General features: G+C 41.3%; 1 protein-coding gene across 10 annotated transcripts in view; it reads right to left on the bottom strand.

Annotated features, from left to right (window-relative positions):
- Positions 1–13605, bottom strand: part of LOC307023307 (semaphorin-6D-like) — a 262682-nt gene that overhangs the window by 72584 nt on the left and 176493 nt on the right. For all 10 annotated transcript variants that reach the window (XM_079656498.1, XM_079656494.1, XM_079656502.1 and 7 more), the window contains 4 exons: positions 5439–5528; positions 5112–5239; positions 4588–4719; positions 4162–4317 (listed from right to left, as the gene is read on the bottom strand). In XM_079656498.1, the coding sequence (XP_079512624.1) occupies positions 4162–4317; positions 4588–4719; positions 5112–5239; positions 5439–5528 (506 nt within the window). The remainder of the gene's footprint in view (positions 1–4161; positions 4318–4587; positions 4720–5111; positions 5240–5438; positions 5529–13605) is intronic.

The raw sequence follows: 13605 nt of genomic DNA, 5'->3' as shown, positions 1-13605 counted from the left end.
CTCAGCGGGCTGCAAAGGATAATAAGCTCCATCCCTGCGCTTATCTCTCCCGTAAGTTGTCCCCAGCGGAAAGGAACTACGACGTGGGCAATCGTGAACTACTGGCAGTGAAACAAGCATTGGAGGAGTGGAGACATTGGCTAGAGGGGGCAGCTCAGCCGTTCCTGGTATGGACAGACCACAAAAACTTCGAATACATAAAAAAAGCTAAGAGACTGAATTCACGTCAGGCTAGATGGACGCTTTTTTTCAGTCGTTTTGATTTTACCTTGTCATTTAGACCTAGCTCCCAGAACACCAAGCCAGATGCCTTGTCCCGTCTGTTTGACCCTGAGCCTGCTGCCAAGAAACCAGAACCCATCCTACCACTGAACCGTGTGGTAGGAGCGGTAACTTGGCAGATAGAAAAAGAGGTGCAGCAAGCAAATGTTGAGAGCCCAGCACCTAGTGAGTGTCCGCCTAATAGGCTGTTTGTTACAGTGCCCTTGCGCTCCAAGATCATTCACTGGGCTCACACGTCCTTGCTCACTTGTCATCCTGGGGTTAGAGGAACCATGTTCGCACTTAAGCAGCGTTTCTGGTGGCCGTCCATGGCTAAAGATGTTGGTGAATATGTGAATGCCTGTCCTGTTTGTGCTCGCAGCAAAACTTCTTCCAGGTCTCAGGCGGGGATGCTGCAGCCGTTGCTCATTCCTCAACGGCCCTGGTCTGACATATCCATGGACTTTGTTACTGGACTCCCGATTTCTCAAGGTAATACCACTGTGCTAACAGTGGTAGATCGTTTTTCTAAAATGACTCATTTTATTCCTTTGACCAAGCTACCCTCGGCCAAGGAAACGGCAGAAATTATGATGATCAATGTGTACCGGATACATGGATTTCCCAGGGATATTGTGTCAGACCGGGGCCCATAGTTTGTTTCCAAGTTCTGGAAGGAGTTCTGCAGTCTCATTGGAGCCACCGCTGGCCTCTCCTCTGGGTATCACCCCCAGTCCAACGGACAAACCTGTGATTAAATCAAGTGTTGGAGACATGTCTGAGGTGCTTGGTGGCTCAGAATCCCTCATCGTGGAACAAGCATCTAGCCTGGGTGGAATACGCCCACAATTCTCTTCCTACCTCTGCCACAGGTCTGACTCCCTTCCAGTGCGTCTTTGGCTACCAACCACCCGTGTTTGCTGAGACTGAAAAGGAGGTCTTGGTCCCTTCTGCACATGCCCTGGTCAGACGTTGCCACCGCATCTGGGCGGCTGCCCGTCGAACCCTTCTAAGGAGTTCTTCGTCAATGAAGAGGGTGGCTGACCGACACCGCCGGCCAGCTCCAGTGTACCAGCCTGGGCAGAAGGTTTGGTTGTCCACGGAAGAGCTACCCATCCATGTTGCTTCAAGAAAATTAGCCCCCAGGTTTGCTGGTCCCTTTCCAATAAGGAAGATTGTGAACCCTGTGTCTGTGCGCCTGCGACTCCCCAGGTCCCTGCGGGTCCACCCTACATTCCACGTTGGGAAGATCAAACCTGTCAAGGAAAGCAGTTTGGTGCCCGCAACTAAACCTCCGCCACCCCCCAGAGTTGTTGATGGTGGCCTTGTTTATACGGTCAAGAAACTGCTGGCAGTCCGGAAAAGGGGGTGTGGCAGGCAGTTCCTCGTTGACTGGAAAGGCTATGGAGCAGAGGATAGGATGTGGATTCCTTCTCGCCACATTGTGGATCAGGAGTTGATCAGGGATTTCTACAGGCAACATCCTAATCTGCCTGGGCCGTTTTCACCTGTGCCCATCCCCCTCACCTATATATAGCCCTGGTGTTTCCTTGTTCCTTTGTCAGTTCGTTATGCTTCATGTCATGAGAACCTGGGCCTTTTTTTTACTGCTGATACCTACCTTGAGATTTACCTTTTGCCAAGTGAGTTTTTGTGTTGCTGTACAACTTGGCTTTGGCTATTTAACTGCTTTCTATTTTTTGAAAGTACGATTTAGTTTTTGTTATTAAAGAACATTCTATTTGTGGACAACTGTCTTCGAGTCCTGCTTTTGGGTCCTGCGTGCTGTGTCTCGGTTCATAACCAGTAAACCGAGATGCAACACCTCCCCTCCTACAATAACATGTATTTAAAGTGGCCTTATTTAGCTTTTTGCATACATTTTTACACACATTACATTTAATCGGACGCTTATCCAACGGGAAGTGCATTGACCATGAAGAAAAAAACTCAAAATCAAGAATCCTGCAGGTTCATTTGCTATCTATAAGCCCAACCTATTTCTATTGAATTGGTATTTATTTGCATTACATCTCAAAAACATTCTCTTATACCATTTTAATTGTTTTATGTCCTTTATATATTCCCGAACCCTAACCCTAACCCGTTGCATTGTTGGAAGAGCCTGTGACTTACATTTTTCATTGCCATATCTACACTGTAGCTACTGTCACACGCTAATGTTGTTCACTTGACAATAAAGCCTTGAATCTTGAAAAGAACAGAATAAGTGCTACTGCATTTTCTTCATTTAAAGCCAAACCTTTGTAATTGCTACCTAAAGAAAGAGAAAGTTGTGTTCCCCACTTAAATTAAGCAGCGGAGCTCCTAGCAGAGAGACAGAAAGCTAACAACAGCAGCAAAATTAACTCCCCTCACAGTTGTTATGAATGTGGAATCTAACTATACAGATCATATGTTTTTTTTGAACTACAATGGAAAATGTTTATTTCTGCTCAAAAGTTTGGAATTTTAACTTGGGGGTTAATGGAAATTGCTCCCTTCTGCAGTCTCCTACTACCGGCCACTAAATGAACTGCAGTTTGTGGCACTTCCTTCTGGGCTTCACGGCTTTGCCCCAGAGTTTGCCGCTGTGAAGCTTTTGATGAAGTTGCTGACACAGCTCTTGCCTCGGCTAAGTTGCTAGCTAGCACTAGAAATATTGAGATGCTTTTTTCACGACACACTGAAATATGTTCAAGTGTCAAGGTGTGTGTATTGTTACAAGCTGTAATATTATGGCAGCTATCAGCTTGAGCTTTGCTGTCTTCCCAGTGAACTGAATCAGGGTAATGTCAATCTAGTGACTCATGTCAAACCTGTAAGTAATTTATTACCTGTGGATTTGTTATCTTTGAAACCAACAATGTAGCTACTACTGGGGGTTAAGTGTGAAGCTGTTGCTGAAGCTGGGTTGCAAACACAGCGCTATATAGAGATGTTTTTTTTATCACAACACTTTAGTGGCTAATCCTGGTGTCATTTTTCAGAAACCACATCAGATTAGGTGTCCAACACACATTTAGAACAAATCACACACACAGATACTGATTAATTCCACTTGAAATGTGTTATTTTTGATTATGATAATTATGATAATTATGGTGGAATGAGTTCCCCATTGAATTCAGGACAGCAGAAAGCTTGCACATCTTTCCGGGGGAGACTCCACCAACTCCACCAATCAGGAGGAGACAGCCACGGACATTGCCGTTCGAAAGCGCTGGAGACGCTGTAGTACATATGCCAGGCCTGTAGATGGTGCTGTTCTCACAGAATCAGCCCATGCAAAGACAGTGTTAAATTGAGCGAAATGAGGACTGGCTAAAATGCATGATCTGTTTGGTATTTTGAAAAATAAAAAGTATAAATATGCCTTATATAGGTATGGTCCTACACTATATTATTCAAATATAGCATGATAGGTCCACTTTAAGGTGCTAATGAAACAATGAAATAGAAAAAGTCCAGTTAGTTTAGTTAGTGAGAGAAGAACACTGCTGGGGTTCTCATTAACGACCTGCATGCTGCACATTATACCGTTTGTTACACACCTACTTACTTAAAAAGGTCCTTGCTACTGCATAGGAGTATGAATATATATTAAAAAGAAATCCATGGTGGAAGATTTTATGGCATTAGCTGACGTTAAATTGACGGGAATTCTTAGTTTGGATTTATATGACTGCACATGGACCCTTGACTACACTGACTTTAGAAACCGTCTGCTGTCAAAAGACGAATCAGATTTAACTTGAACTCAGCCTTAATAAAACCAAAACATGTAAATGTGCAGCAAAGAAACTGTGTGTGTTTTTGTTTTTTTGTGTGTGAGTTTGTTTTGTTTGTTTAGGTGTTTGTGAGTTTTTGTTTGTGTGAGCGTGTCTGTGTGTGTGTTACCTGCTCGAAGTCCTGATGAAACAGGGCCGGTGGTTGACAGATGGAACAGCTTCGTCCATCAGAGGGTACGACTTGATAAACATCAGCATCTCGTCGGGGAACTGAACCGATGATTTGTAGTCCACAGCCGGACCATCACCGGTACATGTACCGGGCCTGGAAACAACGAAAACAAAAAGTCATTCAAGATGTGTTGTTGTTGAAATGCGGCAATAAACAACCAATCTGCTTCTGTAAGCTGTAAGGACGGTTATTTCATATATTGATGTGAGTAATCGCAAATGACGCTGCGGTCAGTAACACAAGGTAAATGTCTGCCTTTTTGCCGGTCTGAACGTACCATTACGTGTCTAAAAAATACCATGTTTTAAAGCGTTCTAGGTTGGGAGGACCCTGAGTTTGCCCCCAGTGAAAGGGTGGTCCCACCTGGGTCTGGGAACCTGCTCCTCAGGGACTGGAGTCCAGGAGGAATCGCTGGTCCGCTGCTCCTTGAACTTCCCATTGAAGACGCTCTCTATGTCGTCCATGTAGAACGCACAGACTGCTGAGCCAGGAATACTGCAGAGAATGTCATGGAGAAGTATTTAGCTGCAAATATTGTATTGTGAGAAGAACGCACATTGACTGATTTAATTTAAGCAGTGATAAGTGTCAGACCAAACTTCGATAATATAACTTAAAATAAACCAAAACCAACAAACTCAATTTCGGGGACTCCGAAGATCTGAAGACAACAACATAATAATACAACAACACAACAATAGACTGACAAGATCTCTGCTGAGTTTCTGACTCTTTGCACAATCCTAACATGATATCATCCAGAGAGTAACTAAGCGATTGTTCTGAGAGAACATAACTCTTAACTCTTGTCACCACTTTTAAAAAATGTCCTCACTCTTCAGGTGTTAGCCTGAAAGTGGTCCTCACAGAGTTGTCCCTCACGTTACCTGTTATCCTGCGTGGTGAAGACCCCCACCACAGCGGGCCTCTGGTTAATCTGCAGCACGTTGGTGAGGGACTGAAGAATGTCGAAGTAGAAGAACGAATCTCCAGGAACCGAGCAGTTCAGACGAGCCTACACACACACACACACACACACACACACACACACACACACACACACACACACACACACACACACACACACACACACACACACACACACACACACACACACACACACACACACAGTTCAATTGGCTTCACATTGTGACATTCATTTTCCTGACATCAGAGAACGTGTCCTTCAGTCATTTTATTAAAAAGGAATTCACCTTGAGAAAAGAAGTCCAGTATCTTTCCAGAACTCTAGGAGATCCTCCATTATCGTTCTTACAGACCCGGGTGACTCGAGAAAACACCACCTGGAGAGAGAGAGGGGGGAGAGTTCTGAGAGGTGCCGCTCTAGATTCCACATTGAAAAATCCAGCCTGCAGTAAGCATACAACTAGGGAGTAATAATTTGTCATAACTTTGCGCAGGTGTGTGAGCAAGCGGTTCTAAACGTTTTCCCATTACATTGGGAAGGAAACGTCTGTAAAGCGTTAACGTCTTTTTGTGTAAATCTACTTCCCAGAATGGAAACTTGAATAGCCCTTATATTATGTGCTGTAACTTTAAATGAATACACTGTTCTAATTTAAAGCTGCTTTATTCTGAAAACCGGATGTTCACAGACTCGACTTCCGGTTTTCCCGAGTAAATATCGTCAACTTCAGGTTAGCATTAGCATGTAGCTAATATTATGTTTTGCATACGTGAATTTAAGGAGTATTCGAACTGTCTTTAACCCTCACTTATTGACGCTGCAATACTATTATTAGGGAATGTTTAAAATGGCCAACAGATATTAGAATATTGTAAAACTAACATCAGAAAAAGACAGTACGTGTCTTGACCCGCCCCTCCCCGCCAACCAATGAGAGAAGACTTCCGAGGAGAACATGTGATCCACACAGGAAATCGGTCTCTTGCTCTGATCCCACGCCGAAGGGGGGAGAGCAACAGCCGTTCACCATTCTTGCAATTTAATTGTATCATCATATAATTGTTTAATTAAACGCTGTTAACTTGTAGATAAGCTTCCTGGACTCTTTTCAGCTAATCCTACGCTCAGGGCTAAAATACCATACAGGGCCTACAAAATTCAATCAGAATATAGAGTTATTCATTTATTTGAATGAGCCGACAAGTGAATGGATACAATGGATTGGAGGCGGGGCTTAAGTCAAAGTGTCCTTTTTGTCAATCTTCTGTTTGTGTGATACAGACAGGGAAAACAAAAGGAGGTTCTATATTCCATATACCGGCCTTTATGAGGATTTCCCCTTTGAACTCTACCGGAAGAGGTTTTAATGAAAATGGAAAAATGGAAACCGGTGAATTAACCTGTTAAGCCCCAAGCCTGTTTTTCAGGTCTCAGGCTCGAAAATGAAATTCCCAGAACAAATGACCATATCTTCCCTTCTAAAAGGGTTAAATTAATAATATTTTTTCTCAAAGTAATGATAAACCTGTGAGTTGAATGTAGAAAAGTCAGATTCAATATAGATGTTTTTTATTTTAAAGAAAATTCAGATTGAACATAGTAAACAACTGTAAATTATAGTGTCCGTCCAAATTATTTTTTACATATAGTGAAAACTACCCTTGGTTGATGGTAAGGTAGACTAAAAGCTTTAGGAATCCAAAGTACAACATATAATACAGTAAGTACCCTGTATCAAGATTGATGTAAAACAAGTGACATTTGACCTTTTTAGAGAGGTTTAGAAGAAGAAAAACTCCAACTCTGGGGAAATGGACATCTTTGCCGTTTCTCTGGAACCCATTGGTCGATGTTGATGATCGACATCTCTTTTGAACCGTTAGAGCCAATAGAATCGAAGGGGAAATTCCACACACCAACGTTACCATTGAGAAGTACAGATGTAGCGATTCATTTCAGACAGTTTGAAACGCGAGGGCCGTGATTGGAACTTGATCTGCCCTCGCTCAAGGGAAAACCTCCAGCTTGACTTGAGACCGCCCCCGTGATAGATACATGTAATTATAATGAAGCCAGCTGCAATGGATCATTGATCCACCAGGGGGTGCAGTGGGGTTCCACACTGGAGCTCATGTGAAATAAAGTGAGATACAGTATGCTGGATGTACAGCGGAACTTTGTTAAGATCCATATGTCACGGATATCATACTACTGTGCTAAATAAGAGACATGTAATCATTTACAAAACATCACCATGTTGTTATTTAACAAAATAATTTTGTTATTTGAAAAAAACGAACAGGAGGAAATGCAGCCCGGCTCTTGATTTTTAATCCTAATTTAATCATCATCTTCACCACGATCATTTATGTTTATGTTCGCCGAATTGACATGAAATCACTGACACATATGAATATACTGTATTCAACTTCATTAAAACGTTATTAACGTGCCTAAACTCAGTAATTCACCAAAAATATGTATATTTTAATGGAGCTTCGTCGGTCGATCAGGATCCCAAATTGTAGCGGAGGGATCCTCATCTGGATGAAGGGTGTTATTTTCCCCATAAGGAACAAGTCGCTGCAAATTATCCCACTTATTACATGGCCACATTCTCAACAAAGTAACGACATGACTCCCAATATTAATTGAAATGCTTTTATGGATTTAGAAAATGTTTTCATTGATTTAAAAAATAGTTATATGTATTGATTTAAATTGACATGCATCCGCTAAGAAAAATAGTCCGTTGTTACCATTTTTTAAACAGTCTGAATGAAACGGCAGCTCTCAGCTGTGTATTTACACAACTAATGGCCCATCAACCACAGCTCTCTCCCCCCTCCCCCCCCTGATCTTTCTTCTCCAGCAGCTAAATTAACAGTAGGTTACTCTGAGTGACCATAGACTGTATGTGACAAGCTTACAGTTAGTGACGTAACAACACCATAAAAGCTGGTGGGTTGAAAGCAATACGGGAGGTAAAAATAACTAGAATAATTGTGATTTATTTATTGTGGCTTTTATGTTTTTAGGTATAAAATGTTATGTAATTCAGGCTTATAGTTCACCCTTCTCTAAAAGCCTTCAACAATGACAATATTCATTGTCATTTAATAAATCCTTCCAACACACATTGTAAAAAATAGCCTACTGTAAGTTAAGAAATCATTTAAATATGTACATCTTCTGATGTAACAACAATAACATTATAAATAGTAACATAGCTGAACATGGTATTGCACATTTAGCTTTGAGTGTTACTGACCTGAGATGTTTTTATTACATGAATTAAGGTGACTGAGGCTTTTTAACATACAGGGATGCAAACTCATCAGGTATGAAAAAGGTGACAAGGATCCGAGCCCCCGGCTCCCCCACCCCACGGAATAACAGAGGATTTTAGCAGTCAGAACAACTAAAGCAGCAGTGTTAATAATAACAGAAACGCCAAAGAGTCACATCTAATAGAAATATATAAAAGCATTTATTTTAAATTGTGGAGCAGTCAGTTTATAATTTTGGCAGCACTGTTGAGCATTTTGAAAATGTATTTTCGTGCCTCTGTGCAAGGCTTAAGTCTTTTTATCTTTATAGCCACATTGTGTAAAGTAACTAAGTTCATAAACTCAACAAGTGCTATACTTGGGCAAAATTTTGAGATACTTGTACTTTATTTAAGTATTTCAATGTTTTGCTACTTTGTTCTTCTACTCCACTACAGTTCAGAGGTACATGGTGTACTTTGACTCCACTACATGTATTTAATACCTTTAGTTACTTCACAGATCTGGATTAATTAAGTGAAATATAATCAAGTGTTAAATCAGACTTTAGTTCCACCTTGAGTAAATCCACAAGCTACCCTGCAGTATACAAAGTCATTCAAACTAGCTGCACCTTTACCAGCTTTGAGAACACTTTCATGATCAATCATTATAAAACATATCATATCTATTATTCTGAAAAGGACCAATCTGCACAATGACTACTTTTACTGTCGCTACTTTCACTATATTTTGATGATAATACTTTTCTACTTTTACTTGAGGAACATTTTGAATGCAGGACTTTACTGTAACAGAGTATTCCTACACTCTGGGACAATTACTTTTACTCAAGTACAAGATCTGAGTACTTCCACTTTTACTCAAGTACAAGACCTGAGTACTTCTACTTTTACTCTAGTACAAGATCTGTGTGCTTCTACTTTTACTCAAGTACAAGACCTGAGTGCTTCTACTTTTACTCAAGTACAAGATTTGAGTACTTCTACTTTTACTCTAGTACAAGATCTGTGTGCTTCTACTTTTACTCAAGTACAAGATCTGAGTACTTCTACTTTTACTCAAGTAGCCTACAAGACCTGAGTACTTCTACTTTTACTCAAGTACAAGATCTGAGTACTTCTACTTTTACTCAAGTACAATATATATATAATTATACCACCTCTGTTTATAGCCTATGAAAAAAACTATTAGAAATAGAAGGCTAAAGCTAACGTTAGCAGATAGTGACAATGTATGCTAGCTAGCTAGCTCAACGATTCCTTAAATAATATTGCCACAGAAAAACTTTTCAGTTCACATCACGCTCTGCCGCTCCGACAGGGAGCTCTGCTCTGAACACCTGAACAGCCCGTTCTAACAGCTGTTCACCAGCGGTCCAGTCTGTGCCACAGTGACTCCGGACGCACAGTTAGTATTAACGAACGCACCCGTAGGTAATGTAGCTGTTGAAGCTAGACCATCATTTCGGAGCAGCAGAGCCTTATTATACATCCATGAGCAGAGCCGACAGGCAGGAAGACTCGAGCACACAGCTCGTACTTCATTATAATATATAAAAAAAGAACACCATGCGTGTCATGATGGCACATAACAGCTCACGGCCGCAGATTACTCCGGGTCCCAGCCCCCCCCATACCCCAAAAATATTTTTATTGCAGATCTACATAAATCACACAAACGACTTATTTTGGATTCAAAACGGCGAATTTCGCCGAAAGGTGACAAATTTGCATCACTGAACATAGACAGAGCACAACTGAAACATAACATCTGAAACGATGTAACAACATAATACACTTGTGGGGATGCTTGGGATGTGAGGAGTGAGGGACAAGGCTTAGAACGGGCGTGTCGCCTGGCAGGACAGGAGAGTGTGTGCACCAGTCTGCCTTGATCTTTGAATTCATGTCCGTGACACTCACTGCTGCCCACAACTATTTTATAGAAGGAAATTCCTTCACTTCATGAAAGTGTTTTAACCACACACACCTCTACACACACATGACGGGTGTTATTTTCCCCATAAGGAACAAGTCGCTGCAAATTATCCCGCTTATTACACGGCCACATTCTCAACAAAGTAACGACATGGCTCCCAATATTAATTGAAATGCTTTTATGGATTTAGAAAATGTTTTTATTGATTTAAAAAATAGTTGTATGTATTGATTTAAAAAATAGTTGTATGTATTGATTTAAATTGACATGCATCCGCTCAGAAAAATAGTCCATTGTTACAGTTTTTTAAACAGTCTGAATGAAACGGCAGCTCTCAGCTGTGTATTTACACAACTAATGGCCCATCAACCACAGCTCTCTCCCCCCCTCCCCCCTTGATCTTTCTTCTCCAGCAGCTAAATTAACGGTAGGTTACTCTGAGTGACAAGCTTACAGTTAGACACAACACTGTCATTGCAAGTGACCCTCAGTTAGTTGACTTTTATGTTCAACTGCTAAATTCGTTACTGATAAAAAAGGGCTTCTACTGTACCTAATTACCTTAACACTAGAACCGCCAGAGGTTTTTGTATAGGCCTACCTAAACCCGTCAAATCCCGCTATTAGAATGCAATTTTTAACAACATAGGGTGCTACATAACACACTTTCAGGAAAAGTCACGGACTGGGAGACTTTAATATTTTATTGAAAAAAAGTTACATTGCACACACACAACACAAATCACACAAATTGACCCGATTGGCGGTTCTAGTGTTAAATAAACTCACTAATTAATGAAACCAGTTCAATACGCATTATTCTTATTCTTATCATTCTTTATGAGCGCAGAAATAGTCTTAAAATCAGATCTGTTTTTTAAATGAAATCTGACGGCAGGCTCTGATCACCTATGATAAATGCGCCGCACCTAATCGCTGGCCATTCAGCCACAGACACTGTTCGAAATGGGGGGGAGCTAGGGGGAGCTTGGCTCCCCCGAAGAGGGAGGGAGCTCCTTTGATGGCTGACTTTGAGATAAATAGGGGGAGCCCAAAAAAATCGTGCATATTTGTGTCACACAGATTAGAGATGTTGAGTTTCTGTAAATAACAGTTCTTGAAATAAATAATAGTTATTGTTCATTACAGTTTCTGAATATTTGTTTTATATTTGTGAATATGTCTGGGTGTTGCCATCTGTACGTGGCGGCGCTGCATTCTTACTTACGTTGCTATGGTTATGGCGGTGATGCCGGCGCGGTATTTGAAATGTTCATATTGATATATTTTTAACTCTGGCTTTGTAATAAAAATATATGGCAAAACGAAAATAGCCAAGCGTCACAGCTTTTGGATTCACAAGCCAAGAAGCGAAGGAGTCTAAAAATGACAACGTGAACAGAAAACAACTTTTAGTTTGCCGGCTGTAAGCGGCGTTAGGGTCGAGTTTGACAGCTCCACACCGAGGGAGAGGCCTGCCGATGCGGTGCCTGAAGAGGCTTCAACAACGGCCACATCCGCCGGCATAGTGACACCGTCAGTATTAGTAGAAGAGTGTTTTTATAGCAATTGATCGCATCCGCGCTGCTGCACCAGTCAACAAAGCGTGGGTGTGACATATTTAGTAGCAGGATGTGCTCTGAAAAATAGGGCTCCCCGAAAGCAAATGGGTAATTCGAAAACTGACAGAGCTCCCTCTATACAAATCAAACTGTAGATGGTGTGAAAGCACCTATTGTTTTAAATAATGGTCGGAATGTGACCTGTGAGCCTTCTGAATTACCGTGGGACAGCACATTCTAAACTAAAATGTTCAATCAATAAAGTAACATCTTATCTTATCTTAATAATATCTTGATATTAATAATAATAATAAATCATACAGTATGTGTCCGAAAGGGAGCAGGAGGAAGTAAACACAAAAATATACTGCATATTAAAGCAAACGATTGTAAAGGTTAAAGTATGAGCATAACAAATAAAGAAGTGTAATGTAAACATTATAATTATGATTATTTAATATATAAAGACTATATATTATTGAATTACAAGATTAGATATACTTTAGTTGATCTAAAATATTGATGTGTTCAAATGCTCTTCAAAACAGAACTGAAAGTCCATGAAACTTGTCTTTCTGTATTTGTGAATGAAGCGCCATCTCCTGGTTAAAACCTGAAATTGAAAATCTGGCAACGCCCTCTTGGAAAATAGTGGGAGGGCTTAACATTCCTCTATACTGGTCTTTGGCAGGCCGTAGGCAGGAAGCTGTAAGCTGGAGTCCGAAATTCAGTGCTACATCTGTAGGGGCTATGCGCACGCAGTTTGCCCAAATTGAAACCTATCTTACACTCAAATCTGAAAACTTAAAACTAGCTTTATTGATTATGGATTATCAGAAATAATTTCAAAGGGACACAGACACATTGGATTAACCTATGGATTAACCTTCAGCAGCGTTTTTATCGTTTTAATGCCATTGAAGACAACTTTTGATCAGACAACAACAAAGGTAAACAATATTGCCGTGTTTGCTACCTTATGCCACGTGTTGGGATCAGAGTCTTGCATCGGGTCGGGTACCCGACGGGTGACCCGCAAAAAAAGTGATTTGCGGGTGGTGTTTTTTCAAACGCTTTTTTGCGGGTTCGGTTCTGGGTAAAACAAAGATGATGCGGGTCCGGTCACGGGTGTTGCATAATAAATATATTATAATGATAATAATTTAGTTTAATGTTTAAACCCTCAGACCTCTCTCCCGCGGAACCGCGCATAATCATAACCTGTGCAGCGTATCAATCTGCTGCTGAGCGAGCCACATTCGAAATGGCTGAGGTAAAGCTCTCCAGCGGAGAATACAGCACTGTCAATATGTCTTCCTCAAGAGCGAAATCCAACGTCTGGGAGGCTTTTGGTGTCATCCTAGATTGAGAAAATAACCAAAATCCCACGCTTTTTGAGACAAATATGCAACTGCGTGTGTTAATAATTGTACGTTTTCACTGCTCATATATATGCGGGTTCGGGTCGGGTTGCGGATCTTGTGCCGACGGGTCGGGTCGGGTTGCGAAACTAATTGGCAATATGTGCGGGTAGCGGGGCGGGTTCGGTATTGCACGTCGCGGGGGCGGGAGCGGGTCTTGAAAACCAGACCCGTGCAGGACTCTGGTTGTGGTGTCTATTTTTGTTTATCATTTTGCGAGTTCTTTTATCATGGAGTGA

This window comes from Notothenia rossii (genome assembly GCF_949606895.1).
Source record: "Notothenia rossii genome assembly, chromosome: 10".
Lineage (NCBI taxonomy): Eukaryota > Metazoa > Chordata > Actinopteri > Perciformes > Nototheniidae > Notothenia > Notothenia rossii.
The sequence above is the reverse complement of the archived record's forward strand: the minus strand, read 5'-3'. Positions and strand labels throughout refer to the sequence as shown.